The sequence below is a fragment of the Lampris incognitus genome, chromosome 3 (assembly GCF_029633865.1).
Source record: "Lampris incognitus isolate fLamInc1 chromosome 3, fLamInc1.hap2, whole genome shotgun sequence".
Taxonomy (NCBI): Eukaryota; Metazoa; Chordata; class Actinopteri; order Lampriformes; family Lampridae; genus Lampris; species Lampris incognitus.
Window position 1 is genome coordinate 107,327,793 of NC_079213.1, and position 24,720 is coordinate 107,352,512.

The 24,720-nt window shown below is 43.2% G+C and overlaps 1 protein-coding gene across 1 annotated transcript in view; it reads right to left on the reverse strand.

Moving 5' to 3' along the window:
- Positions 1–24,720, reverse strand: part of eps15l1a (epidermal growth factor receptor pathway substrate 15-like 1a) — a 63,603-nt gene that overhangs the window by 33,658 nt on the left and 5,225 nt on the right. The window contains exons 4-18 of the mRNA XM_056276915.1: positions 24,596–24,643; positions 24,193–24,288; positions 23,794–23,862; positions 23,094–23,219; positions 22,770–22,829; positions 15,730–15,972; positions 15,425–15,582; positions 14,950–15,106; positions 14,733–14,795; positions 11,838–11,858; positions 10,485–10,570; positions 6,435–6,467; positions 5,799–5,871; positions 4,591–4,752; positions 3,582–3,779 (exon numbers count right to left, since the gene is read on the reverse strand). Of these exons, the coding sequence (XP_056132890.1) occupies positions 3,582–3,779; positions 4,591–4,752; positions 5,799–5,871; positions 6,435–6,467; positions 10,485–10,570; positions 11,838–11,858; positions 14,733–14,795; positions 14,950–15,106; positions 15,425–15,582; positions 15,730–15,972; positions 22,770–22,829; positions 23,094–23,219; positions 23,794–23,862; positions 24,193–24,288; positions 24,596–24,643 (1,593 nt within the window). The remainder of the gene's footprint in view (positions 1–3,581; positions 3,780–4,590; positions 4,753–5,798; positions 5,872–6,434; positions 6,468–10,484; positions 10,571–11,837; positions 11,859–14,732; positions 14,796–14,949; positions 15,107–15,424; positions 15,583–15,729; positions 15,973–22,769; positions 22,830–23,093; positions 23,220–23,793; positions 23,863–24,192; positions 24,289–24,595; positions 24,644–24,720) is intronic.

A 24,720-nucleotide genomic window follows, 5' to 3' on the forward strand; every position in this document is an offset into this window, starting at 1 on the left:
TTGTGTGTATGTGTGTGTGTGTGTGTGTGTGTGTGTGTGTGTGTGTGTGTGTGTGTGTGTGTGTGTGTGCTTTTAAATGCTCACATTATCAGACAAGGGTGAACACGATCTCCCATGTCATACCTTGACATGAGACAAAGGTGATAGGAGGGGAGGCTTCACTGCTTGATGAATTGTCGAAGGTAAAGTGGAAGCATGCATTTATCTAAGGTCATGATATGAGCAGGACTGTATGACATATCTTGATGGGAAAAAAAACAAGTGAAAATAAAAATAGTACATGGTAAATGAAACCGACAAGACTTTAAAACATACATGAAGAAACCTAAGTTCTTGTAAATGCTGTGCTCCAAACCCCAAAGTGGCAACAGAACGTTGTTCCAAGAACAACATTGTGGCTTCTGTAGTACAAAGGTGCCCTCTGCTGGTCACTTTAAAAAACATCTGCAGGTGTTTAAAAGCCCTTCGTATACTGTTTTTTAAAACTTTATAACAACGTTTATAATTATGAATAGTATCATTACCCAGATGCCATATATGAGACTATGGGTCATTCCATTGTTCATTGTTCCATTGTCCAGTGTGTGAGTGTGTTGGAGATGAAGAGAGGAGTGTCAAAGTGATGAGTATGAAGCTGGAAAGTGAACATGATGATGATGAATGTTATCAGTAGATATGCCCCACAAGATGGGTGTGAGATGGAAGAGAAATAAGAATTCTGGGGTGAGTGGGATGAAGTGGTGGAGAGGGTACTCAAGGAAGGGAGAATGGTGATTGGAGCGGACTTCAATGGGCATGTTAGCGAAGGGAACAGAGGTGATGAGGAGGTGATGGGCAGGTATGGTGTTAAGGAGACGATTGTGGAAGGACAGATGGTGGTGGATTTTGCAAAAAGGATGGAAATGGTTGTGGCAAATACATATTTCAAGAAAAGGGAGGAACACAGGGTGATGTACAAGAGTGGAGGAAGGTGCACACAGGTGAACAGATATCTTATGCAGGAGGCGCAATTTGAAAGACATTGGAAACTGCAAGGTGGTGACAGGGGATAATGTAACTAGGTAGCATCAGATCTGTAGGATGACTTTGAAGATCAAGAAGAGGAAGAGTGAAGGCAGAGCCCAGGATTAAAATGGTGGAAGTTGAAGAAGGAAGACTGCTGCGTGGAGTTCAGGGAGGAGTTAAGATAGGAACTGGGTGGTCGTGATAAGTTGCCGGATGGCTGGGCAACCACTGCAGAAAAAGTGAGGGAGACAGCTAGGAAGGTACTTGGTGTATCATCTGGACAAAGGGAGGAAGACAAGGAGACATGATGGTGGAATGAGGAAGTACAGCAAAGTATACAGAGGAAGAGGTTGGCAAAGAAGACATGGGATAGTCAGAGAGATGAAGTAAGTAGACAGGAGTACAAGGTGCTGCGGTGTAAAGTGAAGAGAGAGGTGGCAAAGGCAAAGGAAAAGGTGTATGGTGAGTTGTATGAGAGGTTGGACACTAAGGAAGGAGGAAAGGACTTGTACCAATTGACCTTTCGCAAAGTACCGCCCCAGAACGGTGCTTGTGCAATCCTACCTTAGCAACGGTCCGTCAAGCTTTCAAACACACAACAAAATGCTGAAACGGTGTGCCTATGGGATCTGCAAATCGGATACTAGATATCTGAAAAGTAAGTAAGTAAGTAGGTAACTAACCTTTATTGTCACTGGACACAAGTGCCAGCGAAATTAACCATCAAGTTTGGAGGGGGTGTAATTTTCTTTCCCTTCCCAAAACCCAGAACGCAAGAAGCGCAATATCGGCAATAGATTTCGCAGTATAGCAGACCCCATGGCCAGCTTAATCCATCCAAAATCAACAAAAATACCTGTCTGCTCCAAGCTAAGCTTGCTACTAGCTATTATTGATAGCTAATACAGCTAACGTATTATTACTGTTACTTTTACCCACACAATGCGCTGATTTCTTCCTTCATGTTTTGGTGTTTTCCGGCTACCTTCTGGATAGTTCTGAAATGCTTGACGGGCATAGCAACAGTAACTAAGGGGGGCGGGACTTTGCAAAAGGCCAATTGGCTAAACAGAAGGACCGAGCTGGGAAGCATGTACTAAAGCTTAGGGTGATCAAGGATAGAGATGGAAATGTGCTGACAAGTGAGGAGTGTGTTGAGAAGGTGGAAGGAGTACTTTGACGGGCTGAAGAATGAGGAAAATGAGAGAGAAGGTTGGATGATGTGGGGATAGTGAATCAGGTTTATGTCTGCTGGGATAGTCCAATATCTGCTGGGATAGCCTCCAGCATCCCCGTGACCCTGAGAGCAAGGTAAGCAGTTTGGATAATGGATGGATGGATATGACAGGGTGCCAAGAGAGGAGGTGTGGTATTGTATGAAGTTGGGAGTAGCAACGAAGTATGTAAGAGTAGTGCAGGACATGTATAAGGGCAGTGTGACAGTGGTGAGCTGTGCAGTAGGAAGGAAGGATGGATTCAAGGTGGAGGTGGGATTACATTAAGGATTGGCTCTGAGCCCTTTCTTGTTTGCAATGCTTGATAGACAGGTTGATGGACGAGATCAGGCAGGAGTCTCCACTGATTATGACGTTCATGGATGACATTGTGATCTGTAGTGAGAGTAGGGAGCAGGTTGAGGAGAGAAGAGGTGAGGAGAGGTGCAGGTATCCACTGGAGAGAAGAGGATTGAAAGTCAGTAGGAGCGAGATGGAATACACATACGTGAACAAGAGGTAGGACAGCAGAATTCAATTCAAATCAATTCGATTCAATTTATTGTCATTAAAAACAATGTGCAGGCACATGTTAATAATGAAATGAGGGATGAGAATGAGAATGGTGAGGATGCAAGGAGTAGAGGTGATATAAAGGTGGATGAGTTTAAATATGTGGGGTCAACTGTTCAAAGTAACAGGGAGTGTGGAAGAGAGGTGAAGAAGAGAGTGCAGGCAGGGTGCAGTAGGTGGAGAAGAGTGTCAGGAGTGATTTGCGACAAAAGGGTACCAGCAAGAGTGAAAGGGAAGGTTTACAAGATTGTAGTTAGACCAGCTATGTTGTATGGTTTGGAGAGGGTAGCACTGATGAAAAGACAGGAGTCGGAGCTGGAGGTGGCAAAGTTGAAGATGATAAGATTTTCGCTGGGAGTGATAAGGAAGGACAGGATTGGGGACCAATATATCAGAGGGACAGCTCAGGTTGGATGGTTTGGAGACAAAGCAAGAGGCAAGATTGAGTTGGTTTGAACATGTGTGGAGGAGAGATGCTGGGTATATTGGGAGAAGGGTGCTGAAGATGGAGCTGCCAGGCAAGAGGAAAAGAGGAAGGCCAAATAGGAGGTTTATGAATGTGGTAAGGGAGGACATGCAGGTGTGCTGGCGTGACAGAGGAAGATACAGAGGAGAGGAAGAGATGGAAAGGGATGATCTGCTGTGGCGACCCCTAACAGGAGCAGCCAAAAGTAACAGTAGTAGACGGGTCATCCCATAACATCCATTTATACTAGATGTTCCAGCCATGTAAGACTTGCAAACTTTTTTCCATCTCACATCTCCACTCTCCCACTCCTCTTATCCTACCTGGTTGATTTCGTCTTGTGTCGCCTTTAAGGACTTGATGATGGTCTCCAGCTGAATCTTGCCCGCAGCCAGGCTCTGCTCCAGCTGGTTCTCTTCCTGCTGCAGGCGGTTCAGGTCAGCCTTGGCCCGGCTAAGTTCCTCCTCCTGGTTCTGCAGGTCTGACTCCTGGGAGTGGATCTGGCTTTGGAGAGATGAGATCTGGAATCCAGGAAAAGGCAGACAGGTACAGAGGTGGAGAGAGACAGGACAGAATAGCAAGTAGAATTGGCAGAAAATGTTTTAGCTTTCAATCAAAAACTCAATATCCGGGAACAGCACAGCTCAATGTGATAAAATCAACAGCCTGCAATGGAGCAAATGACCTTTAACTCATATGAACAACTCCGTGATATTACATTTCAGTTGTGTTTTTGTTTCTTAAATATAGTGTGTCAAATCAACAGAATTTAAAGGTGGACTTTTTGAGTGAATATCTCTGACTTATTTGAATCCTTTCACTATGATGACATTTCTTAAATGATTGTCATTTTTTTAAAAAAATCTTACATAAAACAGATCATAATATATCAGATTGATCATCTATAGTGGAGTGAGTAACAGAGAAGAAGAGGAAGAGAATGACGAGATGCAGATCAGGCACCTGAGCAACAGCTCCCTCCATTTCCAGCCAAACCTATACCCTCTTTCTACACCACACTTTGTATCATCTCTCCTTTGTTCCACCATGGCTTAATTTATTCATCCATCTTTTCGTTTCCTCACCTTCGCTCTCCTTCTAGCTGACCTATCACCTACCCACCCGTCTCTTTAGCCCAATCTCTCATCTTTCCCTCTCTCCTCTCATAATTTGATCCCGACTTTCATCAGCATGTCCAGTTTTGTCTTTTTACAGGTTTATCTCCCATCTTGTCTTGATGCATGCTCAATCTCCCATCTCCCTACCCTCTGTCATTCCTGCTAAAATCCTACTCTCTTTCCCACCCTCCATTCACCCCTCTGTCTGTCTCACCATCTGAGACTCCTCCTGGCATTTTATCCTGACTTCGTTTAGCATGTCTTCAAGTTTGTGTTTCTGCTGGTCCATCTCTTCCAGACGGTCCTGGGCGTCTTGCTTCTGGGCCTCCAGTTCCTGCAGGCTGGCTGTCTCTCTGTCCAGGTCGTTCTGCATCTCCTGAAAGGCAAAAATGAAAAGTCATGGGCATGTCTTTAAAAAAAAGAAAGAAGTTTTTACCCAGATTGACATTTTTAACCAAAATTTCGAGGGGCTATGTGTGATATTTCAGCCTTCCTTAAAGCATTATATGACCAGTAAATATCAGTAGAGGTTGCTGCATGCAAGCAAAGAAAGCAAAGTAAATGACGTCATAATACCGAAAAATATACTCATTTATTTCTATTTGGGGATCAAGTGATGAAAAAAGTCAACTCATTTTACACATACAATCCATATTTCTCCCTCATAAGAGCTTCCATTCTTATGACAAAGTAAAATCATGACACTTTGATCAGATTTCTGACATTCTACATTGTTCTTGGTTCAACGTTTTAGCCTGGGAAAAATTCTCTCTGAGCAATACCATCCTGTCTCGGCTGGGTATCAGTCAAATATCAAATATCCTGTTCTAGTTTATAGACACAGGCAGCACACACACATAGCAACAGATTGCAAAGGTATTTTTCATTCTTGTGGCAAATGTATGTACATAAGATTACTTGACAAAAACTGGTCATCACACACTTAACAGTATAACTGATATTACCCTGCTAATTTGCACAATTCACTTTAACAATAATCAAAACCATGTAGATAATGGGGAAATTTTTTTAAATTAAAGATCATGAGTAAATGCTTGTTGGTGGTGTGTGCCATCTCTTCACATGTGTCAATTTATTAAGTCTTCGGCTTACTTCTGCCTTATTTCACGATAAAATATATGGCTGTCATCTGCTATTGGTAGTCGCTGCTCTGGGAATGAGTCACTGATCCTCACATGATACAGGACCCGAGCAGATAACATGTTATAATCAACAAACACATCTGATAATATCCTGCAGGCCCAAATCAGGGTTGGCAGTAAAGATTAGATCTGTGAACCTCTCCTGCTACCAGATAAGCTCTGCTGAGTGCCAGTCATGAGCAAGCCTCAGGCTTGGTTCTCATACTGTGTACCAAACCTCAACATACTCATTGAAAATGAGGTGAGAAGTTGCTCTCACCTGCACTTCTGCAGTCTTGTGTCTGATGGCCTCCTCTGTCTCCCTGATGTCTTGCTCCAGGGTGTACTTCTCCCTGATACAAAAAAAGACACACACACACACACACACACACACACACACACACACACACACACACACACACACAAAAGTACATGCAAACACACAAACACAGTTACAGAGAAGGATACCGAACGATACTGCTATACAACCACCCTGCGATGTCTAATGTAGCACCTCTGCACCAGCAATAAGACACCAGAGTAACAGGGAATCCAAAATATCGACAACACCGTGCAAAGAAAACATCAGTGTTTACTGCGAACTGAAAATATAGAAATGTTCACATGTGCATTTTCTCTGAGGCTCAATACACCCACTATAGCATGTGCCTTAATAGAATCCAGACCCTAGCAAATGTCACAGTATTACGAGGGAGCAGAGCATGTTTCTACACATACAGGCTACAGGACAGTGAGCGGGACAGGGGTTCTTAGCTGCCCGGGCAATGCAACTGACTGGCCTTATAAAGTCGGTGGATTTCTCGTTCTGTTACACAAATGTGTAGGTGTGTATATGTAGTGATTGCATGTTTGATAAAATGCCTGCCCACAGACGTTAAGCTGCTGGTGTATTTACCTGAGCGTATTCCACTGGGTAAAAGCAAGAGTGCTGATGCAGCATGGAGAGTAAGTGGTGAACAAACAAAGATATCGATAAAATACACACAATCAAAGGAAAAGTGGCTGGCTGGAAGGATGGGATGAGGAAGAGGGCAACAGAACAAGTTAAAATGTCAAGAGAAGTAAATGATTCATCCACCTCTGATGGTTCACGTTTCCTTTTAAGTGTGCATTTTATCACTGACGACTAAACAAAATTGCTCAAACGGCAACACTCGCCAAGACTTCACAGATTAGTGATTTACAAATTGTGTGTGTGTGTGTGTGTGTGTGGTCTGGTTTGTTTGAACTGCAGAGCAATCGGATAGTTTAGGGTAAGGGAAGTGAGCAAGGCCAGAATTATTGTGGTGGAGGTAAATTTACCAAACATTAGGACCACTTGCTCTTGGAAAGTTTATAATTCCAAACTAATTTCAACACCCAACCCTCCATTGTCCATGAAGAGGCAACCTAGTTTGTTGAGGTGCCCTTATGACAACTGAGAAATAGACTGTATGTGTATAAGTTACACTCCAGAAGATTGCGGGGTCGCCTATAGCGACACTTGTAATAGCCTTGGTGTTGGTGGGCACTCCAACTTCTAGAGATCCATTTTCCAGGAAACACAGTCATAGAAGATGCTGTGTCAACACCTTCCCCACCACCAAACAAAGTGTTTTACAAGCTTATCTTGTCATGCCTGCTTTTTAGACATAACAATTTTGCCACCACTACTTATGTATTATGCTGCCTTGCTATATGGTGCGTAGTATTTTACATCTTCATCAAAATCCTAGCAAACAGTATTAATATGAGCAACTACAATAGCAGTTATGACTTGGATACTCATGGATGTGTCACTGTCCTAAACACTCCAGTGACAGAAAATATCAAAAACCACATTAATTTCCACCCAAGTCTTGCAACTGCAAGACTGCAACTTTAAGAAGGCCTTCAAGTGTGTTGTAAAGTGAGTGTGTGAAGCCGTGCTACCAAACAAGCGTCATGGAGTAAGCCCATTCAGACCTTTGGCGCTAACAGCGAGAAAAATCACCCATCCATCCATTATCCAAACCACTTATCCTGCTCAGAGCCTATCCCAGCAGTCACTGGGCGGCAGGCAGGGAAACACCCCGGACAGGCTGTCAGTCTATCACAGGGCCCCCCCACACACAGGCACAGGCACACACACACACACACACACACACACACACACACACACACACACACACACACACACACACACACACACACACACACACACACACACACACACACACACACACATTCACACCTAGAGACAATTTGTCTTTGGACTGTGGGAAGAAACCCACGCAGACATGGGAAAACATGCAAACTCCACACAGAGGACGACCTGGGACGACCCCCAAGGTTGGCCTACCCTGGGGCTCGAACCCAGGATCTTCTTGCTGTGAGGGCGACCGTGCTAACCACTGCACCACCGTGCCACCCCCCAGAAAAATGAGTGTCAACCAAAATGAAAACCTTTACATTATCAAATATAAAATAAAATAACAACATCAAAATAAAACCCATTCCCTCAAGTTAATACAGTGTTCTTCACGTTCGCGGCCACTTTCCATGGCAAAGTAAGGTGGTGTGAGACGTTTCAGGCTCAGGGCTCCAGACTGCAACCAAATGGTCACACATGTGACCGTTTTTTGAGAGTGTGCGAGTTAAAATTTCACACGGTCGCATTCGTGCGAGTGACACAAATGTGGCAACACTGGCAAATTTGGCAACAATCCATTTAGCTGTTACTGCGCTCAAACAATGAAGTGGTCTGATTATTTTAAAAAGCAAAATGAGTAGAGAGTGGAGGCGGCTGGTGGGGAGGGAGAGCCAACGCGAGGTTCCGACTCAAGACGCCACTGATGATGAAAGCGCAGGCAGGGAGAGACCGACTGAGCCAGTGAAGAAGAAAACGTACTATTTTCAACCACAATGGTTAACGCAGTACCCGTGGTTGCGGTACAAGGGGAAAGCTATGCTGTGTGTATGTTGTAGGCAACTCTAAACTTGTTACCAGGTCAACACAGTTTAAGACTGAAACTTTGAATTTGCACAAACACAGTAGAAACACAAAACCTGCAGGGACCAATGCATGACCCGCAACACTGAGCCCCTTCCGACTACATTTCAGCGGTCAGATGAGAGTAATAGGTCAACAGGGGAGCATGAAATGGTTATCAAGTTCAACACCGCCTATAACATAGCAAAAGAGGAACTCCCGTTCACTTTAATACCATGCTGTAGAAAAACATGATAAAGAAAGAAAGGTGCGATCGAATCGTGTGCTGGTGCGACCAACCCAGAAAGCTGGTAGCAATAGCGCGACCAGTGGAAGGGTTAGTCAGGAGCGCTGAGGCTATTAATCTGATGTGTTAGCACGCAAAACAAAAAAAGGTTGAGAACCATAGCTGGCTTTTCTTTGGGTGATAAATTTAAGTGGTTGCACTCTCAACAGGGAGGGATTTGGATCAGGATAAGGAGCTAAAGATGCTAATTTAAGAAAAATGGTGCTGTTAGGACTCACTAGGAAGCCATATGAAAATATTACAAAAGCATAATTTGCATGTAATCTTGGGAGTCCAAACTTTTCCTTTAGATGGCAAGTAAAAAAGACACACACAGGTTGCCTCATACTGTAATATGCAGGGAAAGCTTTCACAGGCTTACAAGGTGAGGATGATGATGATGATGATGATGATGGTGATGGTGAAAATAAAGAGAAACAAAATAAACACAGAAGCACTCAAATAACTCATCAAGTTTAAATACACAGAGGGTATTATGTAGGTATTTTACTCTTGCAGGACAGTTCCAGTTTTTTCAGCATTATAAGGTTTGTGGTGTCATGATACGGTGGTTTATTGGAGGGTTACTCAGCAGAATTGGCTGCTCTACAGACCCACGGTCAGCATCGGTTTCTGATTTTCATTTTGAACACGTAGCAAGGTGTGTTGAGTGCTAACGGTGAAAAAGTACATCGGTACCTGACTGGACCCGATGTGAGCAATGGTACTTCATTAGAGGTTTTGTTTTTAAGAACCAACCAAAAGTCAACTTTTTTTTGCAGCGCTGCAACTCAATGTCGAAAACATAAATCTTTGTGACAAAAACACACAGATTATGTTCACCATTGATCTTACCAGAAAACAATACAACACATGACCCAAGACAGTCACGAGCTCCGTCCTGACCAACAACCATGCTGTTTTACTGGTCACACACAAAGACGTTCAAAGGCAAAATACGCTCTACAAGGGAAAATATTTCGTTCTCAGTTACTCTGTTTAAATGAACTGTCAATGGATCTTTGATGGGTAAAAAATAAAGAAAAAATTAAAAAAAAAATCCATCCAATTAAATTCATAATCATTATTTTTTAAGTAGGGTATCCTTTTTTATCTTTGTTTAGTAATTTTAGACCATTTTAGAATGGAAACATGATGACGCTGACAACATCAAAATATCTAAAAACTATACCTCTTAAGCCACAAAAAAGGCTAAGAGAACAAACACTGCTCCTCTCTAAGTCAAAGATCATAATTTTCAAGAAGTACTGGTGCTCTTTTTGGCAGTATTCAGAGTAAAAGATGAAAAATGTTACTACAGAGGCAGCTAATATGGCTGGCTGCTAAGTGGCTGACAGCTTCTCAACTCATGCAGAGAAGTGTGATGAGATGTGTGAAATTCTGCTAAACCCATATTGTCAATAGATCTAAATGAGCACATAAACATAAAGCTGTGGTTTGACTCTGGCAATGTACCACCTATGAAAGGTGAAAGACGTTTTGGCTAAGTGATGTGTAAAGACGACCAACTTCATTTTAAAATATCTATACATGTATATACAAATACTTATTACAGTGGCACAGCAATATCACAGACTAAAGTTTGTTTAAAAAGCACTATACATATTATAATCATCATTTTTGTTATTTAGATCATTCTATTTATAGTCCGTTATAATTGCTTTATCATCATTATTATTATCATTTACCTCTGTAGCTGGGCAATCTCCTGGCTGATGTCATCCAGTTCCTTGATGCCTGTAAATTCCCCTGAGCCCACTGAGCTGGAGCTATCCTGTGAGGAGGACACAGAGAAGTGAGGAGAACTATCATCAACATCAATATATAAACAGAGAGATAGAGAGAGAGCACAGAGAAACAAAAAGAGACGGAGAAAGAGACAGATCAAGTGAAGACAGTGATAGAAAGACAGATAAATAGAGTGAGAGTACCAGCACAGACACAAAAAGCAAGAGAAAGATGGAGAGAGACAGAGACAGAGAGAGAGAGAGAGAGAGAGAGAGAGAGAGAGAGAGAGAGAGAGAGAGAGAGAGAGAGAGAGAGACATAAGGAGAGAATGGTAAAGAAATGTTTAATCAACAATGTGATTGAGATGATGAAACCACACCAACCAAGCCAAGCTAGACTGATTCAATGGAAGGAGAGAAAGAGGAGGAAGACAGGATGTGAAGGGCAGAAAAGGAAACAGGCCACTGACTGATAAAAAGGAGCGCCACGGAGGATTGGATTTGTAGGTACAGATTGGGACAGTCACCAAGGTCTGGGGAGGGTCATCAACCAAAATCTTTACGAAGGGAGAGGTTCCAGGTTTCTAGAAGCCGTTAATGTTGAGTACTAACCAGGCGCCCTCTTGTGACGCTCGACAGTATTTCAGGCGGGTGTTTTTGTTTTGGAGGAACTGCTGCATTTGCTAGCATGGCGCGAAGCTAGTTCATCTAAATGACAATCATTTCACTAACAATGTGCTTTAAAACCGTTATATACTTTAACCAGGCAACTGTTCCATTAGTGGAGGAATGTCCTGATGCATGCTCAATAATCCAGGTAAGAAAATCAAAAAAGGCTGAATCACTTCATCTGGATACAACGTTTATTGACAGATACATGTTTCTGAAACTCATATCTGTCAATAAACACTGTATCCAGATGAACTGATTCAACTTTCTTTGATTGGTGGAAGAAGAATGTTTCCATGGAATTCTAAGAAACGGATCCAACTTTTTCATTCTTCATTCAATCACAATTGTGCTGCAAAAACTGCAAACGAACGGCTTAATTTAGTTCCTCAAAATTGGGGGAAAAAAACTCAGAGGGAGGCTCTTGGTTATGCATCTTTACAATTGGCTTCTGAAAATCTTGAAGCTACCCTTAACTGGTGAAGGATGAAGAGGTAAGCTGAGATACTGCGATCACAGGGCACTTAACTGCACTGTTCTGGAAAGGGGTATGAGTCAACTGTCTCACAAATGCTTTCCACTAATCTGCCTGCCTAGCCAGTCGCTGAAAGCATTTGTGGGTTAACTGGGGTTCACGTTACCTACCCACAGCTTGAACATTATAGCCTGTGAGAGTAGAGACAAGAGGCAATTGAGGGCGAAACATCAGCAGCGGAAAAGTTAGAGCAAGAGAAGAACAAGAGTGCGCAGTGAGTGTTTGGTAAAGTCAAGGGGCAAACCTGTGGAATCTCACCCCCACCTCACACAACCCCATAAACCTCAACGATGACCTTGAACAGTGAATTTAGAAATTTTTGCCACTTAAATGTTGTATGTGTCCTTTCCACCTCCACGACGGTTTCTATATTTTGCCAGTCAAGCTGCACTGTAAGGTAGAACCGTTGCCCGAATCGTTCGATGGGTAGATTAATCTAGTGTCTACTTGGCTTACAGGACTGAGTACTGAATCAAAATCGTAATATTGGCTGTCTGAATTTATATATTTAATTTACATAAAAAATGCTGCAGTTTTTTTTTTATTAGACAGAAATGAAAGAAATGGTGCCTAAATGTGTGGGCCTAAGCAAGGTGTAGAGGTGCTGGGCAAAGACACTGGTCAACAAATAGAGCAAAGATAAAAGAAATCTTCTATTTGATATTTTTCCACTGCCACTTTTCATAACGAATGTAACTGGTAGTGATGCGCGGGTCAGGGTGTTATAATACCCGCACCCACCCGACCTGTAATGAGAGCCAAGCCACACTGCCCGACCCGCTAAAATATGTGTTAATTAACCACCCGAACCCAACCCGACCTGCAAACCTCCAAATTTAGCCTCGGCTAGAGCAAAGTGAGCAGCATTGTACTATTTCATTTTTGGGCTGTTTGCACAGCACTGCCCAGCACTGATTGCAAGACATAGAAAGCCACTTTATTTTGTCACTGTACCTTACAACAAATTATATTCTTTACAATGGAATTTGTTCTCTGCATTGAACCCATCCTATTGTATAGGAGCAGTGGGCAGCTGCAGCAGCTGGGGACCAACTCCACTTCTTCATTCCATTGCCTTGGTCAGGGGCACAGAGAGGAGTATTAATATCTTTTTGATGGTGGGAGGAAACCGGAGCACCCGGAGGAAACCCACACAGACACGGGGAGAACATGCAAACTCCACACAGAAAGGACCTGGGACAGCCTGGGGTTCAAACCCAAAACGTTCTTCTGTGAGGCAACAGTGCTAAACACTGGGCCACCGTGCTACCTTACAAGCCTATTGCACATTAGCCTGATAGCGTCTGGTTCTAGCTACTTAATAAACAGACTAATTGTTCCAAATGGTGTTCTTTATTGTTGAACAGCAGTAAAACAAGTAATCTTTTATTAAAGACATGAACTCTGTCCTTCTCGCTCTCTCTCTCACAAACACAACACACACACACACACACACACAAAAGCCTTCTTTCTGACAAAAAAGAAGAGTTTTGGTGGTGTAAACAAAAGCTATGGATACCACTTAGGGAAAAAAACTCGAAGGTGACGCCTCAACACATGCATTGACCAAACCGCAATCGCAAATTGACGATAAAGCTGCTTGCGTGTGTGCGTGTGTGTGTGTTTGAGAGAGAGAGAGAGAGAGAGAGAGAGAGAGAGAGAGAGAGAGAGAGAGAGAAAGAGTGACAATGAGGGAAAGAGAAGGTGTTCTAGCAATGCACAGCCTAGCCTATTGCACGCAATGTTTCTGTAAGTTATTTATAACTTACTCGTAATGCTGCTTTGTCACTTTTTGACCTGCCCGCCGAACCCGTGATTTTTTTTCTAGTAAACTTAACCAAATCCGCCCAACCCGTGGGTTGTAGGTCGACCCGTGCATCACCAGTAACTGGTGATATTTTTCCAGTTTAGAGAAAAGCAGATTTTGTAGAAATGCTGTATAAATATGGTTTAAAGTCAAACGTTTCAGAAAAAGCTATTACAAAATTCTTTACATGTAGACAATTAAATTATCACCCTAATCTAGCGTCAAATCCTCTCAGTAAATCTAAAATATGGTGGAGGGAGGAGCGTCTATTCATTTCAATTTGGCCTGTTATCAACTCTATCATGTGAGAAAGTGCTTTTTCTGGGTTAAAAACAGAAACAGAATGGGCTCATCCCTGATAGCTCCAGCATATCCTGCTTCTATCAACAGTCAGGCTCACAAACTTCCTGCTTGACAGGCATGTATTGCACAATATGTTAGAGCGACCACTCAACATACACATAGTCTATCTATGAGGATAGCTGCCTACAAGGGTAGCTACTGCACAGAGGGATATAATCGGAGGTATAAGTACGCTTATGCTGTGTAACACACTAAAGCCTTTTTACTCTGTGTTATTTTATTCTTTGATTAGTTGTCTGGTACAAAAAGAGAAATCTAGAAATCTGCTGCTCATGCAGGGATAGAGTGCAACAGCTGACCAGTATGAACACTGGCCACCAATATGCTCCATCCTTGGAACTAGACATTTGTGCGTTGACTGGTGCTGGCTGATAAGCAGCAACAGAAGTTGTCAACCGCTCAGCTATGACAGTTACTGATTGTGATTACGGCTATGATTGTGTTTTGCAACACAAAGTTGCTCTCGGTTCACTCCACAAAAGCACATATGTTGCACTATTACAAATGAGAAGGGGTGCATGATGGGTGAAAACTGGGTCTGATTTAGTCCCTATTCAGCTGTGCTTCTGAGGGGGAGGGAAATATTCTATAGTACAGTGTTAAATTACACCTTGACCTTTTGTAAATATTGCTCAGACCGAGCAGGTGCCTCATATTAATATCCCACCCTCCCACTTCTCCATATAAACACATATTAGGAAAACCATGTCTTCATGGACGAGCTCTAAGTGTGAGTGGACAGCACCATGCTAAGAGCTGGACGGCAGAGAAAGAGGGAGGGCGAGAGAAAGAGAGAGAGAAGAAGGTGAAGAGAAAGGCAGTGATATTGACTCACCCGTCTCATCTCAGACAGGGCAGCCATCTCCGATCCCACCGGGGTCATGTACCCAGACATACTCTGCAGACATCCACACAAAGATTGTCAACTACTGCTCCAGTCTATTATAAACCAAGCCACATAATAAAAATGCAATTTCTAGTAAACAAATATGCCGTCCGTATGCACAAGCTTGCATTGTGTGTGATCGTATGTGAATGTCTGCATGACCTACTGGCACAGGTGTACCCCTTTCAGAAGGAGGGATCATGTCAGCAGAAAGTGCTTGTGGGGGGTCGATGCCCTTGCTGACTTTCTGCTGGATGAAGTGCATGGCCAGGGCAAACTGCTCTCGTGTCAGCTTCCCTATCTGTCTGGTGTCTGCCAGGGCCCTGATGGAGGAGCAGAAGGGGTTGAGATGAGTTAAGTAGATGGCTTCAGTCAACTAATGACTAACTACAGGCAACATGCAGTATATAAAGACAGTCATATGAAGGCAAGGTCTCAATAGGGGGCTCCATATTGCGGTTGCTGGCTGGCCATAAAGAACAATGTAGTGCCAATAACATTGACAACTCAGGATCATATCTGTTCATAATGGAAAAGAATAGCCAATAAATATGTCACAGTAGCTGACATTTTATCATTGCAGTCTTTTGAGCCATGTTACGGCACTAGGGCTGTAACATGGTAGGCGTCTCACTCCATACCATATATGGGCCAGAATGTTCTGAGGGAGCCCTGAGTGCATGAAGATCTCCTTGACTTCCTGTCCACTCACAAAGCCATCCAGATCAGCATCAGTCTTTAGGAAAATGTCATCATAACGACCACGGTCTGACAAGGGTACCACCCAATTCACAGAATGCTAACAAAGAGAATGAGCATGAAAGATAGAGGTTGATGGAGAAAGAGAGTGAGACCAATTGTTTTGAGAATGTATCGCAGAACTCTTAAGTGACCTAAAAGCAACACATCATAAAAATAAAAAAAATCATTAAACATGTGCATTTACCTGGCCAGACTTGAGTGTGTGTTTTGGAGACAGACTTCCTGTGCTGTTGAGCGAGTTCATACTACCATGGGATGGCGTGGAGCGCAGGGAATCTTTGGGCGGTGGAGGGCTGGCAGGCAGACCCGGCACCGTGCCCGACACAGAACCAAGACTTTTCTTCCTCTTGGATGGAGGGATGAGGGAAGAGGGGAGGAGTGCAGGCACCGGCTCCTTCTCCAGAGCCCGGTAGACCAGGTGCATGGCCTTGGGAAGAATTGTCAGATTCAACAACCATTTAATTAACGCTTAAAATTAAGATTTTGTTATTTTACAATCTGTCTCACAATGCTAAAATAACAATTCAAGGATCAATGAATGCATGAACCAAACAACAAATAAAAAACAGGTTTCTTGGTAAATGGCTTTTATCCTACTGCCGATAATAACATAAAATCCATTATTCCCCACAAGACTTCCTTTTCTCATGATTTATGTTAATTTAGCGATGGTGAAAACAGTTGATGCAACATCTTATTAACTGTCCACAACATCCTGGGTATTCAGTGTTTCCCTACACATAGACTTTACTTGGGCAGGCCGCCCAGGTATATTAACGGCCGCCAAAGTATATTTAGCGACCCATTTTAGCATTTTCTACGTTTATTGTTTTATCCCGTCTGAAATAACGACGCCATCTGCAATCGTTCCGCTATCGCAAGAAGGGTCTACTGAGAATCTGGAGAAAGACAGTTATCTGGTATTACGTTATAAGATGTGGACACGGTGGATATTTTACAAACACATCAGGTAAAGCAACTCCTTTTCTCCTTATTAGTAATTGTTCTCTGAATTTGGCAGTAGCTTCAAATTCTACGAAAGAAAGCGGCAACTACGCTGCGTTGGTAGCTACAAGACTCACGGGTGTGTTCAGCACAGGTAACCTGACCATTGTGCAGCATGCAGCAACCTTGTCCTGGCTAAGTACAAGAAAGACTATAATTTGTTTTCTCTTCGGGCTATGGCAGTTAGAAAGACACAGACTGGCACATCCAGGTAGCATGGCGGTCTATTCCGTTGCCTACCAACACGGGGATCGCTGGTTTGAATCCCCATGTTACCACCAGCTTGGTCGGGCGTCCCTACAGACACATTTGGCCATGTCTGCGGGGGTTGGGTATGTGTCCCGGTCGCTGTACTAGCGCCTCCTCTGGTCGGTCAGGCAGCCTGTTCAGGGGGGAGGGGGAACTGGGGGGGAATAGCGTGATCCTCCCATGCGCTATGTCCCCCCGGTGAAACTCCTCACTGTCAGGTGAAAAGAAGCAGCTGGCGACTCCACGTGTATCGGAGGAGGCATGTGGCAGTCTGCAGCCCTCCCCAGCTCGGCAGAGGGGGTGGAGCAGCGACCGGGACAGCTCGGAAGAGTGGGGTAATTGGCCAAGTACAATTGGGGGGAAGGGGGGGCACACAGACTAACTTTAGTTAAGGTCAGACTGCTAATTTTTCATGCATTTACTCATCAGGGCAAGTGAATTTTATGTTTCTTTCAGCACTACATATAATTTAAGCCAAGTGTCTGTTTTTCCAAAACATATCTGAGAAACAGACTGAAAGGGGAGCACCTGGCTGCATGTCTGCAAATATCGATAAATGGACCAGCACCAGCAGGTCTCCCATATGCACAGGCATTGGAGTTCTATACCTACAAAGATTAAGTGCTCTGAAAAACAGTGCCATCTTTGTTTACTTTGTCTTACTATTCCTATGTGGGTACATGGCAGGGGAGGGTTTTGATCTGTGAAATACATTATGTGAAATTAATAGAAATATTCAATAAATCAAAATATTGTGTTAAAGGTCACGCGTATTTGGTTTTTGTCACATGCAGTAGACCATTATTGTGCCGGCGGGTAATGCCGGCCCTTTGCGTCAGCTACCACCACAAGTATATTTCAGACCTGTGGGAAACACTGGTATTGTTGCTATACTGCAATGCTATAACAGTACGGTAGGTAGCTAAGTGACTGAATCAGAATCAGAATCAACTTTATTGGCCAAGTGTGCCTATGCACACGAGGAATTTGACTCCGGTACACAGCAGCTTCTAGCACTTGCAAACATCACTCACACAAAAAAAAGAACACACACAACAAACATAAAAGAAGAAAAAAAAAAGAAATAAATGGAACAACAACAGGACATCGGAGGCAAGCAGGTATGCACAACAGGTATGTCGCTGCTATAGAGTTTTGTTATGTTGAGTAATCAACAACCCATGCCCATATATTATACCATATTGTTTATATACTATATTTCCCACATACTATACCATATACCATACCATGACTCCACAACCCATCATGCCCAAAATACAATGCTATATACTACCTCTATATTACACTATATTATCTTATGTACCAGAAGTATAACAGCAATAATTGTAACCAGTATACAGCAGTTGAATATGTATTTACAATTGTACACTGGTATTGCACAAACATTTGTATTGCACATCTGGTTTAAAGAAGTAGTGCACATCGTGGATATGTAGGTGAGACATGTTGACCAGAAGGGGCTGTTTACAAAAAGTCATATTTACATAATATCCATGATGTTAAGTGTTCATGAGAGAGATGGACTGTGGGAAAAAATTGTTCCTGTGTCTGGTGGTTTTGGCGCACATCGCTCTGTAGGCACTTGCCAGAGGGCAGGAGTTCAAACAGATCGTGACCTGGATGTGAGGGGTCTGTGCTGATTCTGCCCACCCGTTTCCAGGCTCTGGAGGTGTACAAGTCCGGCAGGGTGGGCAGGGGAGCGCCAATGATTTTTTTTCTGCTGTCCTTACTGTTTGCTGCAGTCTGTTCCTATCCTATTTTGTTGCTGCTCCAAACCAGACCATGATGGATGTGCACAGGATAGATTCAATGACTGCGGTGTGGAACTGGCTCAATAGCTCCTGTGGCATACCAAATTTCCTCGATTGCGGCAGAAAGAATATCCTCTGCTGAGCCCTTTTGAGAATGGAGTTGATGTTGGTCTCCCATTTTGGGTCTTTGGAAATAGTAGTTCCCAGAAACTTGAAGGTCTCCACGGTTGACACAGAGCTGTTTGATATTGTGAGAGGGAGTGGTGCTGAGGGGTGTCTCCTAAAGTCCACTGTCATCTCCTCAGTCTTGAGCCTGTTCATCTCCAATTTGTTCTGACTACATCAGAGCGCGAGCCACTCAACCTCCCACTGATATGCAGACTTGTCGCCGTCCTGGATGAGTCCAATGACCATAGCCAAGTGTCATCTGGAAACTTCGGTAGTTTAACAGCTGGGTCCTTGGAGGTGCAGTCGTTGGTGTAGAGGAAGAAGAGCAGTGGGAGGACACATCCCTGGAGGGCACCAGTGCTAACTGTCCATACACCAGAAGTGACTTTCCCCAGCCTCACCTGCCGTTTCTTGCCATTTCCTGGAAAAGTCGGCTCACATCCTCTACATGTATCTCAAGTGCAGCCTTAGTATGAGGGTGAATTTCTGGCCTGCTTGTATAGGGCTCTATCCCCACTGTTATAGGCATCCTACTTGGCCAGCTGAAGTTGTCTTAGTTTGGCTGTGTACCGTGGCTTGTTAATGTTGTATGTGCAGAAGGTCTTGGTAGGTACACACGTCTTCACAAAAGCTGATGTAAGATATCACAGTGTCAATTAGTTCATCCAGGTTGCCAGTTGCAGCTTCAAATACACTCCAGTTGGTACAGTCAAAACAGTCCTGCAGTTCCTGTTTTGCTTTGCTGGTCCATTTCTTCACTGTTTTAACCACAGGCTTTGCAGATTTTAGTTTCTGCCTGTAGGTTGGAATAAGATGAATCAAGCAGTGATCAGAGTGCCCAAAGCTGCCCTGCGGGCTCCCTGCCAGGCTAACTGTGAAGCGGGGTGGTGTAGTCCTCAACAATCTCCGCCTTCTGGCATGGGAATCATTGTCAGATACGCTACCTGGTCAAAGTGGCTCTGTTCAACATGAGCTCTGTTCAACGTCCAATAAGACTCTTACTTTCAATTACTTTTTCACTGCCCATGGACTGGATTTCCTACTAGTGAAAGAAACCTGGTTGAACACTGGTGAGCTTGCTCCACTTGTTGAACTCTGTCCTGATGACTAACTTTTTTAGCATGCCTACACCCTCCAAGCAAGGATCTAGCTGTTGTACTAGACCCCCACCTAATTGCCACCAACTGAAGTCTAATTATTTCCCCAGCTTTGAGGTGCAATTAATTAAGGTGGACCTGGTCAATCCTCTCTTAACTGCTCTTGTGTATCATCCACCAAAAATACATAAAGACCATCATGAAACCTACAACCTGCCCTCGTGACATTGTCCCTACTGCCCTCCTGAAGGATGTCTTTGACATAGCCGGGCCCAGCTTCCTCTCCATTATCAACAGCTCCCTGGCCACTGGTACCATTCCAACCTGATTAAAGCATGCAGTGGTCCAACCCCTCCTGACAAAACCCAACTTAGACCCTACCTTACTTAGTAACTACAGACCTATTTATAAACTTCCATTCCTGTCAAAGGTTCATGAAAAAGTTATTCTCAAGTCAACTGCTGCCCTACCTACACCAAAACAACATCTTGGAAAGATTTCAGTCAGGTTTTAAGGCTTATCATAACACAGAGTCTACCTTTGCTGAAAGTGTACAATGACTTGCTGTTCTCTACCGACTCTGGTGACTGTGCCATTCTAATTCTTCTAGACCTCAGCGCAGTGTTCAATAATGTGAATCAAGACATTTTACTAGACCATCTCCAATACAAGGTTGGTGTTGATGGCTCTGCCTTAAAATAGTTCACATTTTACCTCAAAAATAGAAGCTTCCCCATTAACACAGGCTAGTCTCTCCTGCAGGATCCCACAAGGTTCTATCCTAGGTCCCATTCTTTTCTCTATACACATGAGTCTCTCAGTCAAATCATTCAAAAATAAGACATTTCCTTCCACTGGTATGCTGATGACACTCAGCTTTATCTCCCCCTAAAACCAAACGATCAGTCCAATCTAGTCAGCCTCTTGAACTGCCTTGAGGACATTAAGTGCTGGATAGCAAAAAACTTCCTAAAGCTGAATGAAGGCAAATCTGAAGTTGTCCTATTTGGCCACCCTGACTCCTTTAAAGTGTTTACCAACAGTCTTGGCAACCTGTCCACTATTGTCAAACCTCATTTATAAAAAACCTCGGTTTCCGCCTTCAAGTTTGACAAGCAAGTTAATGCAGGAGTGAAAGCCAGTTTTTTCCAGCTTTGTACTATTGCCAAAATCAAGCCGGTTCTCTCAAAGATTTCGAGGAAGTCATCCCCATTTTGACATCCTCTCGCTTGGACTACTGCAAATCCATGTATATCGGGATTGGTCAGTTGTCCCTGTCCAGCCTGCAACTGGTCCAGAACATCGCAGCCAGGCTCGTGACAGGTACCTGGAAGAGAGACGATATTACTCCTATACTGGCCTCCCTCCACTGGCTGCCTGTGTGATTCAGAATTGATTTTAAGGTTCTCCTGTTTGTTTGTAAAGCCCTAAATGGGCTGTCCCCCTCCGATATTGCAGACCTTTGTAACCCTCTATTCCACCTCCAGGTCCCTCAGGTAGGTGACTTAAGACTCCTGGCTGTCACACGGTCTAAGCTTAAACTCTGGGGTGACCACGCCTTTGCGGTTGCACCCCCTAGACTGTGGAACAGTATTCCCCTCCCTATAAGATCTGCCCCCTCCATCAACTCTTTTAAGTCCCAGCTCAAAACTTACTTTTATTCGCTAGTGTTTGAATCCTCCTGATGTGGCTGATTTCTGGTTTGTGCCGATGTCCATGTGTTGTTTATCTGTGCTTATGAGCTATGTGCCTTGTTGTCTATGTCTGTGTTTTGGGTACTTGTGTTTTAGCTACCTGCTCTGGCCTGTACTGCACTTTGGTCAACATGGGTTGTTTTTGAATGTGCTCTATAAATAAATTTGACTTGACTTGAAAGCTGCCTGGGGGACAGAGCAATATGCATCTTTACAAATTGTGTAGCAGTGGTCCAGTGTGTTATTTTCCCTGGTGGGACAATTAATACACTGTCTGCATTTTGGTGGTTCATGTTTTCATTTTGCTCTGTTAAATTTGCCAAGGATTATGAAAAGTGAGTCCGTATGTTTTTGTTCCAAGCCTGTAATCTGGTCAGCCAGGGTTTGGAGTGCGCTATTCACATTGGCCTGGGGTGGGAAGTAAACACTGACCAAGATGAAGGATGAAAACTTTTGCGGTGAACAAAATGGCTTACAGTTTATGAACAATGACTCCAAGTTCAGGCTGCAGTATTTACTCAACCCTATGACATCTGCACACAAACCTTCCTTTATGTAGAAGCAACTTCCTCTGCCCTTCACTTTCCCCGATAGCACTGTAACGCAATCCACTAGGTGTAGGCAGAAGCCCGGCAAATGTAATTCACTGCTGGGGGTGGATTCGCTGAGCCAGGTTTCAGTGAAACAAAGGGCAGTAAAACGTGCAAAGTCTTTGTTGGTCCTGTTGAAGAGAAGCAGCTCGTCCATTTTGTTGGGCATGGAGCGGAGATTCGCCAGGTGAATTTCTGGGCGTGCAGATCTTAATCCCCACTGTCGGAGTCTCACCAGCACACCGGACTGCTTCCCCCATCTACGTCGCCTCCATGTCCCACAGAGAGCTGCCATTCCTCAAACTAAGATGTCCAAAAAACTTTCCGGGTTTGTGAAAACTGATGAAAAACTCTCCGGAGTTGACTGCCTAATGTTAAGCAGTTCTCTAGTCAAAGTAATCGGGTTTGAATAACCAGACACACAGAGAATAAACAAAAGCAAAAAAAGGACTAGAGTGCTGTACTGAGGCTGCCATCCCCAGCGCCATCTTGAATACCATAACTTCACTGACAGTGAAGTTACCCACACACATCTGCTCAATACGATTATGCTGGGAGGCAGGGCTTATGTAAGCTTCCACAGTGTTGGCTGGGTTATTGTGAGACTGATGGGTAAAAACTGCATAACATTTAATGACATGAAGCTCACCACTGCAAACTCATCTTTGTCCAGATGGCCATCTTTATCTATGTCACTGAGGTCCCAAACCTACAGGTGGGAAACAAACTCAATGTTAACAACAACGAACAATTAACACCTCACTTTGTTGTGAAACACTTGATTTGATCAGCTGTACCGGCAAACTTTATTAAGAAAAAACGTCCCAAGCACAGTGATATTTTTGCTGGTTTGTTTTACCAACATATGGTTCCACACACTTCCATAAGAACAATTGCATACAAGGAAAAAGAAAAAAAACATGGAACAAATAAACATGTGCTAAGCATTTTAAACCATTCAAAACAACCCTACCTTCCCAAGGACCTCTAGAGGTAGTTTGGAGTTGATTAGCACTGGCTTGACCTTATCCCCTGACAGCAGTCCGTTGAGTGGGGCGAGGCTTTCAAATATGCCATCGAATTTACTTTTCTCCTCAGGCTACGAAAGAATACACACTTAAGTAATCTTAAAGCCCTATGCTTCAATTTTAGCAATGGTTACCAGTTAATTCACTGCACTGGAGTCCTTTTTCACATACAGAATAATATCTTCAGATTCTGAAACCATGACTGATTGCTTTTAACTAAGAATTTTACAGAAATATTAAGAATGCAATGAACTTTATTAGAAATGTAATTTCAAAAAACATTTGCTTGAAAAAAATAAATAATTCTGAGTTTGTGAAAGTTAGAAAAGAACCCAATGAAAATTGTGGTATGCCCTTTTACCAATGATTTTGGTTATCAATTGTTGAACCACTCATAGATTTTATATATTCTAATCCTGTGGTCTGGATCAGTCTAATCAATATTTGTGAAAGTGAGCAAGTTTCTCTCAAAGCCAGAGAACCAATTCATACTTGTTATTTTGGCAAATCGATTTCAACCATCCAAGTGCAAAGAAATAAAAAGATCTCTTATCCATAGCTCTGTTCCCATTCGACAACTCCAATGACAGTTATGCTCTTATTTATATGCATGTGAGATTGAGTGAGCGTGTGATTCGCGCTCACCCTAACAGCCCAGTGTGGCTCGCTGGAGGCAGAAGCTGTGCTGCTGAGAGATGGGCTGCTGGTATCCTTCTAAAAACAAACCAACAAACAGAGCTGTGAGATTATTTGGATGTCTTGAACTCAATGAACTGAGGACAGCTTCTCTCTCATATTTACACACTGAGCTTTTGACACAAGGACTCAGTGCCAGGGATAAGGAAACGTGACTTATACATCAATGATGAAAAAGGCTGCAAGATGGCTTTTTTCGACATAGATGCTTATGTTTACTGTGAAGAGTATTTTGATTTACAACAGTAAGTTGAAAAGAATTGACCATGTATGTGTAAAACTCTTTCATGAATCTGTGACTATACATTGACCAAAAAATTGTGGATCAGAATTTTAATGTGTACTCACAAACTTGGGAGGAGGGACTGTGAGGTTGAAACTGGCAAGACTGACTTCCTGTCCACTCTGAGCGCAAGCCACCAGCCGCAGAGCTACGTAAAACCCCTGGGAAACAGAAACAGAACCAGAATCAACAAACCTCCCCCATATCAATTTCTCTTTGACTGTCTGTCCTTCTGTCTCATTGACTCACTCAAACACTAACTTTACTTAAGGGACTGAATGGGCCATTGTAACATTATTAGAAAAACACGTAAAACTCAAATTCCATGTAAAACACTGCTTCTTCTTAGGTTGGGTGCCATTTTGTTCTCTAAATCACATAAACTTGCATTCTTGAAAATTAGTCATCTTCCCTAAATGGCTTTGACATTCAAAATATTATCAAAAGACACAGTGAACTGATCTGTACCTGTTTGTCTAGATACCCTTTGCCATCAGGGTCTGCCAAATCCCAGATCTGAAACACAAGGCACAAAAACAGTCAAAATTGCTGTTTGATGATGACTGCAATGTTGGGCTGGAGGGTTTGTGTGG